Source organism: Salvelinus fontinalis, chromosome 6, assembly GCF_029448725.1.
Source record: "Salvelinus fontinalis isolate EN_2023a chromosome 6, ASM2944872v1, whole genome shotgun sequence".
Lineage (NCBI taxonomy): Eukaryota > Metazoa > Chordata > Actinopteri > Salmoniformes > Salmonidae > Salvelinus > Salvelinus fontinalis.
In genome coordinates, this window is record NC_074670.1 from 61,547,100 (window position 1) to 61,565,974 (window position 18,875).

The window sequence follows — 18,875 nt, forward strand, 5'->3', positions numbered from 1 at the left end:
TCATGAAACATTAAAAGTATCATCCAAAATTAAGTTTTCCCCAAATGATTTTTTTGAATTGAAATAAAGCACTATGTTGCTGATGGATTATGAGGAAACACCTTCAATAAGAGACATTCTGGAGGTCTCACATGGTTCACAAATGGAATAGATTGGATGTGGAATATATTTGGAGGTTCATTTGATACTAAATCAGTTTGACTCGACATGTCCCTTGATTCATGTTCATAGTAAATCTCAGACTCCATGTGGAGGGGTAGAGAGAGGCTGAGGAGGAGGGGTAGAGAGAGGCTGAGGAGGAGGGGTGGAGAGAGGCTGAGGAGGAGGGGTGGAGAAAGGCTGAGGAGGAGGGGTGGAGAGAGGCTGAGGAGGAGGGGTGGAGAGAGGCTGAGGAGGAGGGGTAGAGAGAGGCTGAGGAGGAGGGGTAGAGAGAGGCTGAGGAGGAGGGGTAGAGAGAGGCTGAGGAGGAGGGGTAGAGAGAGGCTGAGGAGGAGGGGTAGAGAGAGGCTGAGGAGGAGGGGTAGAGAGAGGCTGAGGAGGAGGGGTAGAGAGAGGCTGAGGAGGAGAGGTATTAACATTGGTTGTAATGACTCAAATCAACAGCTTTTTAAGGTGGGAAAACTGACGACTCTGTTCTGTTCCTGGAATAAACACTTCCAAATTCTCCATATTCTACGGAAAATGTTTCTGGTTACTAAATCACGCGTCAATACTCCTCACTTACAGTTGGCTATATAAATGTTTTAAACAGGAACCACCACAGAATTGTAGATTAGGCATATTATGAGTAGTAGTAGAGAGCACACCAGGTCAAGGAATTTAAATAGTTGGTGTAGCACTTCGAAACAGTGACATGTTTGTCAACAGACTGAAAGCCAAACCAACAGCCTAAATTGGTCTTCTCAATCAAAGCAGAGGCTGTGGTGTGCATGTGTGTATGCATGCATGTGTGTGTGTGTCTCTGTGTGTATACACGCAAGTGTGTGTGTGTGTGTGTAGCCCACACCCCCAATACATTCACACCCAAAATACCATTGTGAATGGGATGTCATTACATTGTATCAAAGATGGCCGTCACATTTCATTAACTGGCTCAGTGCACAGAACTAAAATGATTCACCAGGTGGGCTAGAGCCAGAACCAGGCCACAGGCCCGTCATCTGGTCACAACCCCTCTGGACCCCCTTCAGCAGAGTACAGACACACAGAGTAGTGGACCCTGAATGGTGGTACAATGATGAAGATCTTATACAATTGCAGTCTGCAATGAACAAACTGAATGACATTCCTTGGCACTATGTATTTAGTGGAAATATCATCTTACATGACTGAACACCGAATTGATACACATTAACTACAACTGCAGTCTGTAATGAACATCATTGATATTTAATGGCACTATAGAACATGGGGCAATGTTATTGTCATTTCATTTCATGAAGACAAAAATCAATGCTGCCTATAAACTGGGGCACAACGTTAGTCCTATTTGATAAGAATGCTGGGTGCAGAAATCAATGCTACCTACAGACTAGCCTGAGATGGACTGCATTTCGAATGTATGGTGGAACAGACTGCCGATTCCACCCTGATGTAGACTTGCATGGTGGATAAACAGAAGAAGAAGCGATTAGGGCCGGGACGATAACAGTACCGCGACACTCGTTAGTATCGTGGGCACGGAAACAAACCACAAACTAAAGTGGATTTAACTTCTTTAGGAAAACAGCCCAAATGTTGGAAACAAACATGTTGTCATCCACAATACTGTACATACAGCAGGTTTTTTTAAACACCAGAGTGAGCTGCTTCGTGTTTTCATTTCTGCCATGGAATATATATTGCGATACTGGTATCACAGCCCTAGCAACGATGGGAGCTTCATCAATATTGGCGTGTGTGTTATCAGACGTTGGGAGTAGTACACACATGGTTGATAGCCACATGTCAATAGCAATATCCTCGCTGTATCCCTACCCACCCTCAACCTGGGTGGTGCCCCTCTCCTCTACCCCCCCACTGCTGTTGCTTCTATGCCCTCTCAACGCCACTCGCTCTCCTTCTCTCCCAATCCTAATTGTCATCATCTATCCATCCGTCAGTCAGTCAGTCAGTCTGTCATTCAAGGCAGCGTGCAACTCATTCCAGGAGCATGGGGGTTAAATGGCCCTCTGTTCATTGGCATGGCCATTTCAGAGAAAATGGAAGCTAACAACAAAAACATCCGCAAACAAAAAAAAAGCATCCAAAACACACAATTCATCTATATGTAGGCCCTGTGTGACCCTCCCTTCTGATCTAGATATTCTGGGAACAAATCTAAATAATGAAATCAGCTTTCCGGGGCAGAGCCCAAAATATTTACAATCAGATGGTCATGAGGGGATTAAAGCAGTAGCATCATCTAACACTAGAGCCACAACACTGCATTCATTTGTGCCTTCCATGGTGAGCAGATGTGGAGGTCGCTCCTCAAATTACACTGTAGACCTAATGACCTAGATAGCCGCACTGGCGGCTGCCCCGTGGATGTGGATGGAAGTGCTGTGCTGGCCGCGACTCAACCCAATTATACAGTACAGGGTGGACCGTGAAACTAGGTCTGGGACTGTCGGACTTGGATGAACTGGTTGGGGAGGCTATTCCTTCAACCTGGAGACTGTATAGAGGCTTAACCAAGGTAGATGACAAGGTAGAAAAACTGTGATGTTGGAGGACCAGATATGGCGGGCGCTATCCCAGAGTTCCCCCTGGCCAAAGACCTTGGCAGTGGGGGCTTCTCGCTTTCATGAGCTGGGCGAGTCAAGAGATTAAAGCCGTTTGTGCTAGGTGTCCAATTAAACGGGACGGATATTCTCTGCCGAGGCTTACTCGCCCTACCTTGTGATACTACTCTACTCCACACAGCTGGACCACATGTACTGACACACAACACGGCTGGCGTGGCACAGAGATATGAGAGAGAGAAACAGTCTGACCAACCAACACACAAGACATCTATTATAATAGAACTTTGCTGCTGACAATCACCTAAAACTCATATTGCAATCCAAAATCAATACAAACTGGGGCATTGTCCAGAGCTTGTAAATGGATAGGAATTATACTGAACAAAAATATAAATAGCACCATTCAAGAATTTCAAAGATTTTACTGAGTTACAGCTCATATGAGGAAATCAGTTAATTGAAATAAATTCATTAGGCCCTAATCTATGGATTTCACAACTGGGAATACAGATATGCATCTGTTGGTTACCTTAAAAGAAAAGGGCCTCACAATGGGTCTAAGGATCTTGTTACTGTATTTCTGTGCATTCAAATTGCCATCGATAAAATGCAATTGTGTTCGTTGTCCGTAACGTATGCCAGCCCATACCGCAACCCCACCGCCTCCATGGGGCACTCTGTTTACAACGTTGACATCAGCAAACCGCACACCCACATGACGCCATACACGTGGTCTGCGGTTGTGAGGTCGGTTGGATGTACTGCCAAATTCTCTAAAATGATGTTGAGGCTGTTTATGTTATTCTATGGCAACAGCTTTGGTGGGCATTCCTGCAGTCAGCATGCCAATTCCACGCTCCCTCAAAACTTGAGACATCTGTGGCATTGTGTTGTGTGACAAAAATGCACATTTTAGAATGGCATTTTATTGTCCCCAGTACAAGGGGCACCTGTGTAATGATCATGCTGTTAATCAGCTCCTTGAAATGACACACCTGTCAGGTGGATGGATTATCTTGGCAAAGGAGAAATGCTCACTAACGGTGATGGAAACAAATTTGTGCACAAAATGTGAGAGAAATAAGCTTTTTGTGCTAATGGAACATTTATGGGATCTTTTATTTCAGCTCATGAAACCAACACTTCACATGTGTTTATATTTTTGTTCATTGTATATTACACACAGAGACCGGTAGAGAGAGAGAGACCGGTAGAGAGAGAGAGACCGGTAGAGAGAGAGAGACCGGTAGAGAGAGAGAGACCGGTAGAGAGAGAGAGACCGGTAGAGAGAGAGAGACCGGTAGAGAGAGAGAGACCGGTAGAGAGAGACAGTGACAGAGGTAGAGAGACAGGTAGAGGGAGAGAGAGAGAAGCAAATAGATGCACTAACTCATAATAGCCGTGCTACTATGACAACCACCTACTCTCACTAAATAGACATGCATGCAATTTCCACATATTAGTCATGGGCATGATGTCACATCTCCAGAAATATGATACTCTTATGTTTGTGGTCTCCCACTGTTCCACTAATTAATATGTGCATTATATTAATATTACAAACTAGCCTACTTCTTGCATGCTGAGGAGGAGATACAGGGAGGGGGAGAGAGGAGAGAGAGAGAGAGAAAGAGGAGAGAGTGACAGAGCTAGAGAGAAACCGGTAGAGAGCGAGAGAGACAGAAAGAGAGAAGCAAATAGATGCACTAACTCATAATAGCCGTGCTACTATGACAACCACCTACTCTCACTAAATAGACATGCATGCAATTTCCACATATTAGTCATGGGCATGATGTCACTGCTCCAGAAATATGATACTCTTATGTTTGTGGTCTCCCACTGTTCCACTAATTAATATGTGCATTATATTAATATTACAAACTAGCCTACTTCTTGCTTGCTGAGGAGATAAAGGTAGGGAGGGAGGAGAGAGAGGGAAAGAAGGAGGATAGAGAGAGAGAGAAGGCTAAGTCTGTGTGCTTGATAGATGTAACTTATCCTCCCCAATCTGTCTATCTCTGTGATTTACAGCTAGGCAGGAGGCCTCGGAGGGTTGATTGATGCCAGCGGTTGCTGACAACTGATCAATTCACCTACAGCTCAAGTGCAGATCGCTCAGTAGCCTACAAATGTCTGCCTGATCGCTGTCTCTCGTCTGGCTGTCACTACTAGCACCATGGACAGCAGCCCAAACGAGGGCTGCCCCATCAACCCGCAGCTCACAACACACTAACCTTGCAAAAACGAATCTACAATACCTGTAGGCTACTGCATTTGCACAAGACGTTGGCTTACCTTTTTTTTCTAGGGGCACATCATGCAGAAAGATGCAATCAAAGTATTGTATCTTAAGTGCATCATAAAAATGTATGAGGAACACAGACACTCTGGAGTGATGGTCGTTAACCATTCCACCCTGCCTTGCAACGAGAGACTGACAGCGAGCACATGGCGACTAGCCTACACCACTACTGCTTATAAATAAAGGTTGTGATTCAATGTGTCCATGCTCCGGTCTTGCGCTGGGTTATAGTGGGCTGGGCCCTGCATATTCATTAATCTTGGCGCGGCTCGAAAGAAACCCGATGCGCAGCCATTATAGGGTAATAATCATATCCAGAGAGTGGGTCATAGAGCAAAATAAATGTGCACGTCGATACTTACCAGGTTTTTATCGTGCTGGCTCGGGACTCCATGGCTGGCTGATGCTGCTAATGGTTTCATAATGACACAATATACGCTGGGCTAAAATGTAACATTCTTTATCCAGCTACCTATACCGCAGCGCGCCTCTCCCCCATCGTCCTCTCCTCTCGGCTATCCACCGGGCTCTCGCTCTCTCTCTCTGGGAAGAGAGGGGGTGATGCTCAGGGAGTATCCGATGAAGCTGGCCACGGTTCAGACGCACCAGCAGCCCTGTATCGGGGGTTAACTCCAGCGAGAGGACAGCCCAGCCTGCACAGCCCCAGCTATGGTCTGCCAACGCAAGGATGCAAAAAAGGACAGAGGGTGACTACCCAAGAGGATGCTGGTCGTGCCTTCTTTCTTTTGATACCGATGCCAACTAGGTAGATTCCTCCTCCAATGAGCTCTGGTGTGTGGATCATAAAGCCGGAAAAAAAAGAAAAAACTGGCTAAAATGGCTGACAGCACTTTCACTCATGTTCGCTCCCTCATCCTACCTCTCATTTTCTCCCTCCCCTCCCTGCTCTGCTCTCTGTCGATGGTAGGCTGGCTGTACACACACGCGCGCACATCCACTGGCTGTACACACACGCACCGACTCGCTCACTAGGCTTTAGATTAGTCTGAAATGTAGGAGCCACCGCCTCCGTGATGCTTTGTTAACACTACTCCTGGTTCATTTGTCGACCAAAGCAGGGGGACGGGTATGTGTCTGTGTGTGTATTGGGGAGGGGTGAACGGGGGATTGAATAGGGACCTCCCTCACTGAGGCTGAGAGAGCAGCCGCTGGTGCCTGCTGTTCTACACCCACAGTCTACACAGCTTAAGAGGAGAGAGGGATAGAGTAACAGAGAAAAGGAGAGACTGAGGGAGGGGTGGATGTAGGGAGAGGAATAAGGATGAATAGGCTAGCTAGAAACAGATAAACAGAGAAAATAGTCAGAGACGATAGAGGATGCAAAGGAGAGCAACACACAGAAATCAAAAGGGGTCAATAGAGAGAGAGAGGAGCCCAGAGAGAGTAATGCCATTATCACTCTCACTTCAGCAGTCAACCAGGGCTGCAGCCAGTTGGCATGGCAACGGAACCAGGGAAAGCCATTTCCTGGGCAGAGAGAGAGGAGAGGAAAGGAGGGCCCTATTCAGACAGCAGGTAATAAAACAAAAGAGGAATATGGATTTGGAGACAAATGGTGTTGCTTTGAATCACTTTAAATCAGTATGACAATGTCACCGCTGGAGTATAGTAACCACGGCAACTGAGCATGACCTGCCCCCGCGGGGCGTTTGTTGGTTGCTGTGGCGACAGAAGCATAGGGACACAACAACATTTAGGGAGTGTGTGAGAGCGAGAGCGAGAAGAGGGCACACATTTGTGTCAGAGAGAGTAGCAGTCTGGTCACCGACCCCCCCCCCCCCCCCCCATTACATTGCAGACAGGGCTGTGGTATCCCATTACAGACAGGGCTGTGGTATCCCATTGCAGACAGGGCTGTGGTATCCCATTGCAGACAGGGCTGTGGTATCCCATTGCAGACAGGGCTGTGGTATCCCATTGCAGACAGGGCTGTGGTATCCCATTGCAGACAGGGCTGTGGTATCCCATTACAGACAGGGCTGTGGTATCCCATTGCAGACAGGGCTGTGGTATCCCATTGCAGACAGGGCTGTGGTATCCCATTGCAGACAGGGCTGTGGTATCCCATTGCAGACAGGGCTGTGGTATCCCATTGCAGACAGGGCTGTGGTATCTTATTGCAGACAGGGCTGTGGTATCCCATTACAGACAGGGCTGTGGTATCCCATTGCAGACAGGGCTGTGGTATCCCATTGCGGTATGCCTGGTGTGTGTATATACTGTATGCATGCACGTAGAGTATGTACATGGAGTGTATAACTGTGTGTCCAGGGTACACCCATACCCGAGGAAGGCTTCTGGTTATTGGAAACACAAAAAGCCCCAGTCAAATATGAGGCCAATGGGCCAGGCTTGCTGACGGACACTGAGATGTGAGAAGAACAGTGCTTTCAATGATAATGCACAGGGAACAATGGCTTAAATGGTATTTCAAGGCCACGTCCCAAATGTATGTATGCCCTACATAGTCTGTATAGTCCCTGGTCAAATGTAGAACACTATATAGGGAATAGGGTTGGAGCTGAGCTGATAGTTTCAAATTGCACAATAAGAAACTGCCAATTTGGGCAAATAGGAAAACCCAGTGGTGTTCCTACAATGAGAGTCAAAACAAAAGCGCTTTCTTACACAAACAGAATGTGTTGTCACCGTGCTGCCTTTCTTCAACATCAGATTTCCTTCCATTAGCAAGTGATCTATGGTGGTTCTTGTTATTGCAGGGTTGGATAGGAATACTAATTCTGATCAAAACTATATACAGCAAACAGACATATATACAGTATGTCCATATATGGCTCTGATGCAGGTCAATCCAGGGTCAACAGAATAGTAAACGCTACATTTGCATGTTGAGTGTATTGAGTCATTCTGGAAAGGGCTATTTGTTCACGCACACATTGTATAGTTATTACATTAAGAGAATACGTCGAAAGCAGGGGTTGTATTTATTATTGGCCGGTCTCTAGCCAACCAATAGGACATGAATCCCGTCATTCTCTCCAGCCCCCACGCGATGATGTAATGCATCGCCAAGCTCAGGTGCTTTCTTCTGGTGCTGATGGCTCGGTCATTAGCGTTGTTGGCAACAATCGCCAGGGGCACTGGGGCGTCATTATATCATTACATCACTGTGGTGGGGATCGAGTCTGGGGACAAGAGCCAGACACTCTCGGTCACCTTTTAATGGCATCCTATTCCATACATAGTGCACTAGCTACTTTTGACCACGACTACTTTTAGTGCACTATGTAGGGAACAGGGTGCCATATGGGATGTAGACTATGGGGTTGACGTTCTGCTGAACAATCTCAATCTAAATACAAAGGAAAGGCAGGGGCGCATTGATTGTAGATGATTGTGACACTGATGTGACAGTGCTAATGGAGCGTAACATTAATGCAGTCCCAGATTCAGTTGAGGGGGGCGGTGAACCTTTCAACGTCAGACATTTCTAATGTTCCCTGCTAACCACTATGGCTATAAGTATGTTCCATGCATTATGGGCTTGGATCACGTGATGCTGTTTGCCTGCTGATGCATAGCATTTGGGTCGTAAAAAGCTCATTACCACGGTAAGGAAGATAAAAGCAAACGGACACTCTCATACAGTATGTACAGAGACATGCTGTAGGGGGACATACAAAGCTCATAAGCTTTTTTTCCCTTAATGTGGCTTTTTCAGTTGAAGCATTTACAGTCAGTTGTATCATTAACGATGTGCACACTGACAAACATTTTTGGAAAAGTAGCCTTTATTTTTTTCGCTCTTCATGATGAGTAAGTGTTTCAGACGTTTACTTCCCCATTCAGACAGTACAGTAGCTGGTCATACTACCAGTACAAAGACGAGTCTCCTCAGCTAAAACTCTTCTTTCTACCCAGTCAACATCTTTTCTACAAGTCAAGTGCCAGTCAAAGCCAGTACAGACACTGCCAGCTAAACACTAAAAATACACATTTCAAAGGTTAACCAATGCAAATGCTCTTATCACTGAATAACATTGGCTACTTAAGAAATAGAGAAAAAGCATATAAGACTAGATCTGTTACGAATCTAGTCTGTTTGCAAATGGTTGATTATTCCAGCTAATAAAAAACCTTGCTAACAACCGGTTAGCGATTAGCATCCGTCAAACTAACAAAAGCGTCTAGAACGGATGCTACCACACTGCCAGTATCGATCTTGACGTTGCAATTTCTACAGTACATTATGCATGCTACCTTAGCTAATTAGCATGCATGAGAAACAGTCTTGAGCCTTGTTAAATAGCAGACTGTGCATATCAATAAAGGGGCCAGGCCTGTGACTTACAGGGGAAAAAGGATGAATACACCGCTACCGTCTGCTCCTCTAGGGTTGACTTCCTGTCAGAGAACAGAAGAGGCTCATGCCTCTTTCCTGACTACTGTTCCCACGCCACCTGTGCCAGTTCAAGAGGTGTCAGGGTATTGAGCTGCTCTTGGCACGCGTTGGCAGGTGTTGGCGCGGGCTCCGTTTCCTTTTCCGGGCAGGAAGTGGAGAGGATTTCCTAGCCAAACACGGAAAGGAGTGGCCCACTAGGATATGAGGGGAGGGGAGGAGAGGGCGAGGAAGAGGCTTTTGAAACAATAGTCCAAGACTCCTCCCAAGATGTAGGGCAAGTTAGCAGGAGAAAAACATTCAGAAGGATAGGAGTAGACACCCCTGTCTTTACTAAGATGTGTGTTAGGAACACACTAACGTGTTCGGACATTGAACAGATACACTCAGTCCGCAAAATTGATGAAAGTGGGTCTGAGCATTGTGCAAATAAGACCAACAGTGACTTGTGTTTAACCCTACAAATGAACAGAACTTGGTGAAGACCACCAAATATTAGGAAAGGGAAAGGGGGATACCTAGTGAGTTGTACAACTGAATGCATTCAACTGAAATGCGTCTTCCACATTTAACCCAAGCCCTCTGAATCAGACCAATAGTGACTTGTGTTTAACCTTACAAATGAACAGGACTTGGTGAAGACCACCAAATACTATACACCATTAGATCAGCAACAAAACATTTCATCTTTGCTGTGTGTGACTGTGTGTGACCTACCGAGGGACTACATGAGATTGAGTAAGGAGATGAAGAGTATCGAGACAGTAATCCTTTAACCCGATTTGGAACTATGGAAGGTCACCAACTATGACTTGATAACACTCTGTCACCGACTATCTTAAGGTAAGCCAGGCACCATGTCTCCCACACCTTTCCCCAGTCTCCCTGATAGGAAACAGGAATATGAAAAAGAGAGGAGGGAAAGCGTACACACTGTCCCAGCCAGGCATACCCTGCTTGTGACAACAGGACAGCCATGATGTCATTGTCCAATGTTGACAGAGACGGGGACAGTGAGAGAGATTAGATGGCCTGATATCACCCCCACCAGAGCCCATTTCCCTCCACAGGCCTACTTTTCTTTCTACTGATCTTCAAATGTCTAAGTATAGTAAAGAAAAGGAAAGAAAATGAAGATGAAATGAGAGAAGGAAAAAATTAAAGTTTTTTCTCTGGTCAGTCCCTGGTTGGTCATTACAGTAGTCCATGGATCTGTCTCTGGTCAGTCCCTTGTTGGTCATTACAGTAGTCCATGGATCTGTCTCTGGTCAGTCCCTGGTTGGTCATTAAAGTAGTACATGGATCTGTCTCTGGTCAGTCCCTGGTTGGTCATTACAGTAGTCCATGGATCTGTCTCTGGTCAGTCCCTGGTTGGTCATTAAAGTAGTACATGGATCTGTCTGTCTCCCTGGTCAGTCCCTGGTTGGTCATTAAAGTAGTCCATGGATCTGTCTCTGGTCAGTCCCTGGTTGGTCATTAAAGTAGTACATGGATCTGTCTGTCTCCCTGGTCAGTCCCTGGTTGGTCATTACAGTAGTCCATGGATCTGTCTCTGGTCAGTCCCTGGTTGGTCATTACAGTAGTCCATGGATCTGTCTCTGGTCAGTCCCTGGTTGGTCATTAAAGTAGTACATGGATCTGTCTGTCTCCCTGGTCAGTCCCTGGTTGGTCATTACAGTAGTCCATGGATCCGTCTCTGGTCAGTCCCTGGTTGGTCATTACAGTAGTCCATGGATCTGTCTCTGTGATAGTGTAAATCCTTTAAGCCTGAGGCTCGTGTCCGTGCAGCAGCTGAACGTAGGTACAGAACAGAACAGGCCTTCACAAAAAACAGCTCTAAAAATAAGACTCCTGCTTTTCCACGGGCGCGTCTGTCTAACAGGTTAGTCTCACTCCTCTCTTTCGTTTTGGGCCCGGCTCAGCTAGCTCCTATTCTTCACCCTCTCCAATCCGATTCCGTCCGGCGCAGGTTCATGTATGTAATCAACACAGCAATGTTCACACATAACAATTAGAACTGTTCAGACAGTGCACTAGAAAATATATATTTGTCAAAGTTCACAAACCCAATTATTAGTTTGGATTGAATCAGGAGCTTGTATGTGACAATAAAACATCTTGGGAGGGGGGGGAGGGGTTCTTGTTGTTCTCCAAACCCACTAATGACGTTGTTCAGCGGATGAGATTAGATGTTCCTCCAACAGCTAAATTACACTCATTATATCATTTCATAATCCTTAAGAGGTACGGCAATCATGGTTATCATGCTCACTGCACTGTAGGTTATGTGATTACCTGTAGGCTACGTGACCAGATTCCATTTTTGCTTTTTATCTCTAACTCAGGGTTCCCAAACTTTCCCTCAGGCCCTCCTTCCAGCATTGGGGAACATCTCTATTCATGTTGCCATGTCTAACATGTATGCATGTGATATTTACTACAACATTTATGGGCAATTTTTTTTTTAGCTGAGATAGGCTAGTTGATCTGGACATTTCTGACAAGTTATAAATAGCTCTCTAATGTATGCAATGACTGACATGACAAGAGGAAAACTGATGATGCAGTACCCAATTTAGAAATTGCACCTCATGCATTCTACTATTACAACTTTCAAGAGTCAGTTGAAAGTCAGACTTTTTTTTAAAGGACCACGCAGTTTGGGAACCACTGCTCTAACTGAACATATTTACATTTGCTATCCACATCAGGATAGTTGAGTCATTTTCAGATGTGACATTGTGAAGCTCTTTACAACCACAATAGCTTTTCAATTCGTGCCCCAATAATATAGCTAGCATATAGGAATATAGCACATTTTTTGCCCAATGCATTTGACTTTTAGGGGTAAAGGGGAAAAACACCTTTATCATTTCAGACACCATCAAACAAAAGGTCTGTCTGAGTGTCTATAATTAAAAAGTAAAACTACCTACGGCCATGAGTGAGACAGACACCCACCCTCACCCACACTGTGTTGGCAGATACAGTACCTGAGCTTTAATGCATTTCTGGGAGCATTCAGGATGAAATGAAAAGCATGAAAAGAAGAAGCAGAGGAAAATGAGTGTTATCAAACATGTCACATGTCACTCAGGGATGAAGAGAGAATTAGGCCTGAAGCTTCAGCAGCTGTAATGAGCGGCTGTTAAAAAGCCTTTCTCTGCACCAGTTGGGCAGGGTAGGTTTAGAAATACACAAACATGTACACTATTCATTGAGCCAAACACTCCCATCCTCCTTTTCCTGTTTCACCTGACAACTGAGGAGCTAGCTGAAGAAACTCTTTCACTGGTTGGGCATAAAAGAGACCGTATACACCAAGACTCAATCAGCCTCAAAAAACACACACACACACACACACACACACACACACACACACACACACACACACACACACACACACACACACACACACACACACACACACACACACACACACACACACACACACACACACACACAAGAAAAAGGCAAGAAACCCCTTATTGCGTTCAGCGAATGCCCATATTGTGAGACAAAACGGTTTCGGGAATCATTAAAAGCAATAACTTTGGTCAACTCTGGGGAGTTTACATTTTATAAAGAAACAATTAACACCAATCACGGACGCAAATGAGCACATGGTTGGTTGGATACTAAGATGGAGGTGGGAGGGGAGGTTGAACTGAGGGGCATTGATTCGATGAGGCTGCCGCCGGCCACGTGCGTTGCACCATGGTAATTAGGGAACAGCTGCTCAGGGCCTCGACAAGAACCTGGCGGCCCCTGGGCAGACCCCGAAGAAAGAGATTACTCATCCGTTCTGGTGGCGATGGAAAGATTCTAAGATAGAGAGTGATGAAGAAACATTTAGAAAGAGAAACACCATCAGAGATAAAACTTCTATCCAAAGGCCTCCCGTGTGGTGCAGTGGTCTAAGGCACAGCATCACAGTGCTCTGTGCCACTAGAGATTCTGGGTTTGAGTCCAGGCTCTGTCGCAGCCGGCCGCGACCGGGAGACCAATAGGGCGGCGCACAATTGGCCCAGTGTTGTCCGGGTTATGGGAGGGTTTGGCCGGCAGGGATGTCCTTGTCCCATCGCGCACTACTGACTCCTGTGGCGGGACCGGGAGCCGTGCACTCTGAAACGATCCCCAGGTGCACGTGTTTCCTCCGACACATTGGTGCAGCTGTATTCAAGGTTAAGTGGGCATTGTGTCAAGACGCAGTGCTGCTTGGTTGGGTTTCGGAGGACACACGGCTCTCAACCTTAGCCTGTCGCGAGTCGGTATGGGAAACCCACACTAACCCACAATGGACAACCATTTTTAAGGATGTTTTACTGCATCTTCATTTGGAACTTGTCCTTTATCATGGCCAGTGTTTCAGTAGCTACTAGCCTTAGCCTCATGTCACTGCCAGGATTCTAGGCTTTTCATTTGGAGCATTTTTGCTTTCTGGGATTTCTGAGGTAAAATAAATGTCTGCAAGTGGTAACAATGCTTTATTTCCTCAGCTACTTGCCCTGGGGAGCGTCTTTTTCAAGGGAAGACCAGGACATTGAGCTACACACAGAACCATTAGTCCCAAGGAGACCACCAGTGCTAGGTTAGCACGCCATTGGCAATATCCCAGTTACAATTTTGTAGGACATAGTAGATGTTGGTCACATCCCATCACATCAGGTCCACTGTTGGGGGAACAAAGGCTTGGCACTCTCTTTGCCTGGAGGGCCTTCAATCGTGATGGACCACACTGAGGGAATGCCCATACTTAAGAGGATCCTATATATTGCACATTGTAAAGCAAATTCCTATCAACCATAGATGGCAATAAGGATGTATTTAAGAAGAACATTTGAAAGTAGGGATAGAGCAGATTGATTAGGAAAGACAGATGCCTTAAATGAAAGGCCCCTTGTATTAAAGGGGATATCCAAACAAAATAAAATGTCCTTACAATAGACAAGACCAATGTCCCCGTAATACACACGCTGTCTACCAAGTCAGATTTGAAGGGCCTTAAATGTGAGTGAATCCTTTAGCTTCCTACGCTGCTCTCTCTCTCTATCCCCACGTCAAACGTTTCTCCCTGCAGCATTTTTCACCTCTAAATGCACCTTAGGGTTTGTGAGGAAAATCAAGTCTCATCTGAAGTTATTCCCTCTGCACTACTGTGCTTACAGCGCACTCCACCAACAGCCATTTGGGACTACTTGTTACCATGGCACTAAGTATTCTTCCCACAGAGTCTCTGCGGAGAACTAGAATTTTGTGACAGGCGACATCAGGCCATGAGAAAGTTCAGGGTGCGTTTTTATGTCAGAGTCAACGTAAAATTAGGGGGTGGTTTGGAAGGGTTGGATGATGTCTGCCGTGTTTCTGCTTTGTACGGCAAACCCAGATTATTCCATGGTATTTCAAACAAGCCAGGGTACTCTTGTCGACATCATCCCTTGAGAATGCCAGGAATGGGAGGAATGGACTGAAATAGGGCAGAACTGAGGCTTAGGGAAAATAACAACATGGCCCAAGGGATGTGTTCACATCAGTAGTTAACATTTAGTGCACTTCCATGGGTTCCCTTAAATAGTAATATGGGGTGCGTTCACATAATTGTTATGTATGTACAGAGTGCAAAAAATGTTAAGAACACCTTACTAATATTGAGTTGCATCCCCTTTTCAGAACAGCCTCAATTCGTTGGGGCATGGACTCTACAAGGTGTCCAAAGCATTCCACAGGGATGCTGGCTCATGTCGACTCCAATGCTTCCCACAGTTTTGTTAAGTTGGCTGGATGTCCTGGATTAGTTTTGATACACATGGGAAACTGTCGAACGTGAAAAACCCAGCAGCTTTCCAGTTCTTGACACAAATCGGTGAGCCTGGCAACTACTACCATACCCCGTTCAAAGGCACTTTAAATATTTAGTCTTGCCCATTTACCCTTTGAATGGCACACAATCCATGTCTCAAGGCTTAAAAATCCTTGTGGTTGTAACAGGTGACGTCAATAAGGGATCATAGCTTTCACCTGGTTAGTCTGTCAAGGAAAGAGCAGGTGTTCCTAATGTTTTGTAAGTGAACACTTCATTATAGTTAATATGGGTTCCCATGAACAAGGCACACTTTAGGACCCCTCTCAGGCACTGCTGTGGCCACCTCAGTGGACTGTGGACGGTTCCATTGGAAAATAAGAGACCTACCGTCTCCACACATGCTGCCCTTTTAGAATGTGGGGGGTGGGCAGCTATGGGACCACATGATGAAAAGGGCCCCTGTTCCATTTTCCACATTGACTGCTCTTTTCTCCCTTCACTCTCTTCCCTCCTTTCCAGTTCTCCTCTTGCTGATTTCCCTGGAGAAACTAACTGGTTCTACATCAACTCCTGATGGGTGAGTCAATACAGTGCGTCCCTTCAACTACATGCAGGGAACTCCTTGAGCTATACTGCGTAGAATCACAGCCACCCTGACAGACTGCGTAGAATACAGACTGCGTAGAATCACAGCCACCTGACAGACTGCGTAGAATAACAACCACCCTGACAGACGGCGTAGAATCACAGCCACACTGATAGACTGCGTAGAATAACAACCACCCTGACAGACTGCGTAGAATAACAACCACCCTGACAGACTGCGTAGAATAACAACCACCCTGACAGACTGCGTAGAATAACAACCACCCTGACAGACTGCGTAGAATCACAGCCACCCTGACAGACTGCGTAGAATCACAGCCACCCTGACAGACGGCGTAGAATCACAACCACCCTGACAGACGGCGTAGAATAACAACCACCCTGACAGACGGCGTAGAATAACAACCACCCTGACAGACGGCGTAGAATAACAACCACCCTGACAGACTGCGTAGAATCACAACCACCCTGACAGACTGCGTAGAATCACAACCACCCTGACAGACTGCGTAGAATCACAACCACCCTGACAGACTGCGTAGAATAACAACCACCCTGACAGACTGCGTAGAATCACAACCACCCTGACAGACTGCGTAGAATCACAACCACCCTGACAGACTGCGTAGAATCACAGCCACCCTGACAGACTGCGTAGAATCACAACCACCCTGAGAGACTGCGTAGAATCACAACCACCCTGACAGACTGAGTAGAATAACAACCACCCTGACAGACTGCGTAGAATAACAACCACCCTGACAGACTGCGTAGAATAACAACCACCCTGACAGACTGAGTAGAATAACAACCACCCTGACAGACGGCGTAGAATCACAGCCACCCTGACAGACGGCGTAGAATCACAGCCACCCTGACAGACGGCGTAGAATCACAGCCACCCTGACAGACGGCGTAGAATCACAGCCACCCTGACAGACTGCGTAGAATCACAGCCACCCTGACAGACTGCGTAGAATCACAGCCACCCTGACAGACTGAGTAGAATAACAACCACCCTGACAGACTGAGTAGAATAACAACCACCCTGACAGACGGCGAAGAATCACAGCCACACTGATAGACTGCGTAGAATAACAACCACCCTGACAGACGGCGTAGAATAACAACCACCCTGACAGACGGCGTAGAATAACAACCACCCTGACAGACTGCGTAGAATCACAACCACCCTGACAGACTGCGTAGAATCACAGCCACCCTGACAGACTGAGTAGAATCACAACCACCCTGACAGACTGAGTAGAATAACAACCACCCTGACAGACTGAGTAGAATCACAACCACCCTGACAGACTGAGTAGAATAACAACCACCCTGACAGACGGCGTAGAATCACAGCCACCCTGACAGACTGCGTAGAATCACAGCCACCCTGACAGACTGCGTAGAATCACAGCCACCCTAACAGACTGCGTAGAATCACAGCCACCCTGACAGACTGCGTAGAATCACAACCACCCTGACAGACGGCGTAGAATAACAACCACCCTGACAGACAGCGTAGAATAACAACCACCCTGACAGACAGCGTAGAATAACAACCACCCTGACAGACTGCGTAGAATAACAACCACCCTGACAGACTGCGTAGAATAACAACCACCCTGACAGACTGCGTAGAATAACAACCACCCTGACAGACTGCGTAGAATCACAACCACCCTGACAGACTGCGTAGAATCACAGCCACCCTGACAGACGGCGTAGAATAACAACCACCCTGACAGACTGCGTAGAATCACAGCCACCCTGACAGACTGCGTAGAATAACAACCACCCTGACAGACTGCGTAGAATAACAACCACCCTGACAGACTGCGTAGAATAACAACCACCCTGACAGACTGCGTAGAATAACAACCACCCTGACAGACGGCGTAGAATAACAACCACCCTGACAGACGGCGTAGAATAACAACCACCCTGACAGACGGCGTAGAATAACAACCACCCTGACAGACGGCGTAGAATAACAACCACCCTGACAGACTGAGTAGAATAACAACCACCCTGACAGACGGCGTAGAATAACAACCACCCTGACAGACGGCGTAGAATAACAACCACCCTGACAGACTGAGTAGAATAACAACCACCCTGACAGACGGCGTAGAATAACAACCACCCTGACAGACGGCGTAGAATAACAACCACCCTGACAGACGGCGTAGAATAACAACCACCCTGACCCAGACTTGAGCAATAGGGGACACAGTAAATCTGCACTTGGGGTAATGGAGTGAAGGAGACATGCACATTGAGTAAAGGGAATGGGTATAGGTTAAAGAGGGTGTTGCAAAGGGACACTCGTTCTAGAGACAAAGGGTCCAAAGATGACTACACAGGAGGTTATAGCCTTTATAAGGTCTAACAGTGAGCGTGCAGATAAAAGGTATATAAGGTAGCCTACAGCAAAAGGGTGCACAGCATGGAACAATGCGTTTTGAGAACAGGTAGCCAGGAGGGTAGAATTATAATACCAGGGTGAAACAAGGCACAGCAAGCCTACAGCAAACACAATACTTTGACAACAACTTAACTACAGACCTCAGTAAAGCAGTAACAATGGTGTACACAGACCAGGCTACAAGGTACACACTAGTAGGCTACAAGGTACTAACTAGTAGGCTACACAGACCAGGCTATAAGGTACTAACTAGTAGGCTACAAGGTACTAACTAGTAGACTACACAAGCCAGGCAATGAGGTACTAAATAATAGGCTACACAGACCAGGCTATAAGGTACTAACTAGTAGGCTACACAGACCAGGCAATAAGGTACTAACTAGTAGGCTACACAGACCAGGCTATAAGGTACTAACTAGTAGGCTACACAGACCAGGCTATAAGGTACTAACAAGTAGACTACAAAGTACTAACTAGTAGGCTACACAAGCCAGGCAATAAGGTACTAAATAGTAGGCTACACAGACCAGGCAATAAGGTACTAACTAGTAGGCTACACAGACCAGGCTATAAGGTACTAACTAGTAGGCTACACAGACCAGGCTATAAGGTACTAAATA

At 46.2% G+C, this 18,875-nt stretch overlaps 1 protein-coding gene across 19 annotated transcripts in view; it reads right to left on the bottom strand.

Moving 5' to 3' along the window:
• Positions 1–18,875, bottom strand: part of LOC129858248 (rap guanine nucleotide exchange factor 2-like) — a 140,995-nt gene that overhangs the window by 45,409 nt on the left and 76,711 nt on the right. For 2 of the 19 annotated variants that reach the window (XM_055927354.1, XM_055927350.1), the window contains exon 1: positions 5,397–6,113. The exons of 15 other annotated variants lie outside the window; for them this stretch is intronic. In XM_055927354.1, the coding sequence (XP_055783329.1) occupies positions 5,397–5,456 (60 nt within the window). In that variant the 5' untranslated portion in view covers positions 5,457–6,113. Of the gene's footprint in view, positions 1–5,396; positions 6,114–18,875 lie in introns of those variants that run through there. 2 more of the 19 variants (XM_055927353.1, XM_055927352.1) reach the window with 1 other exon arrangement.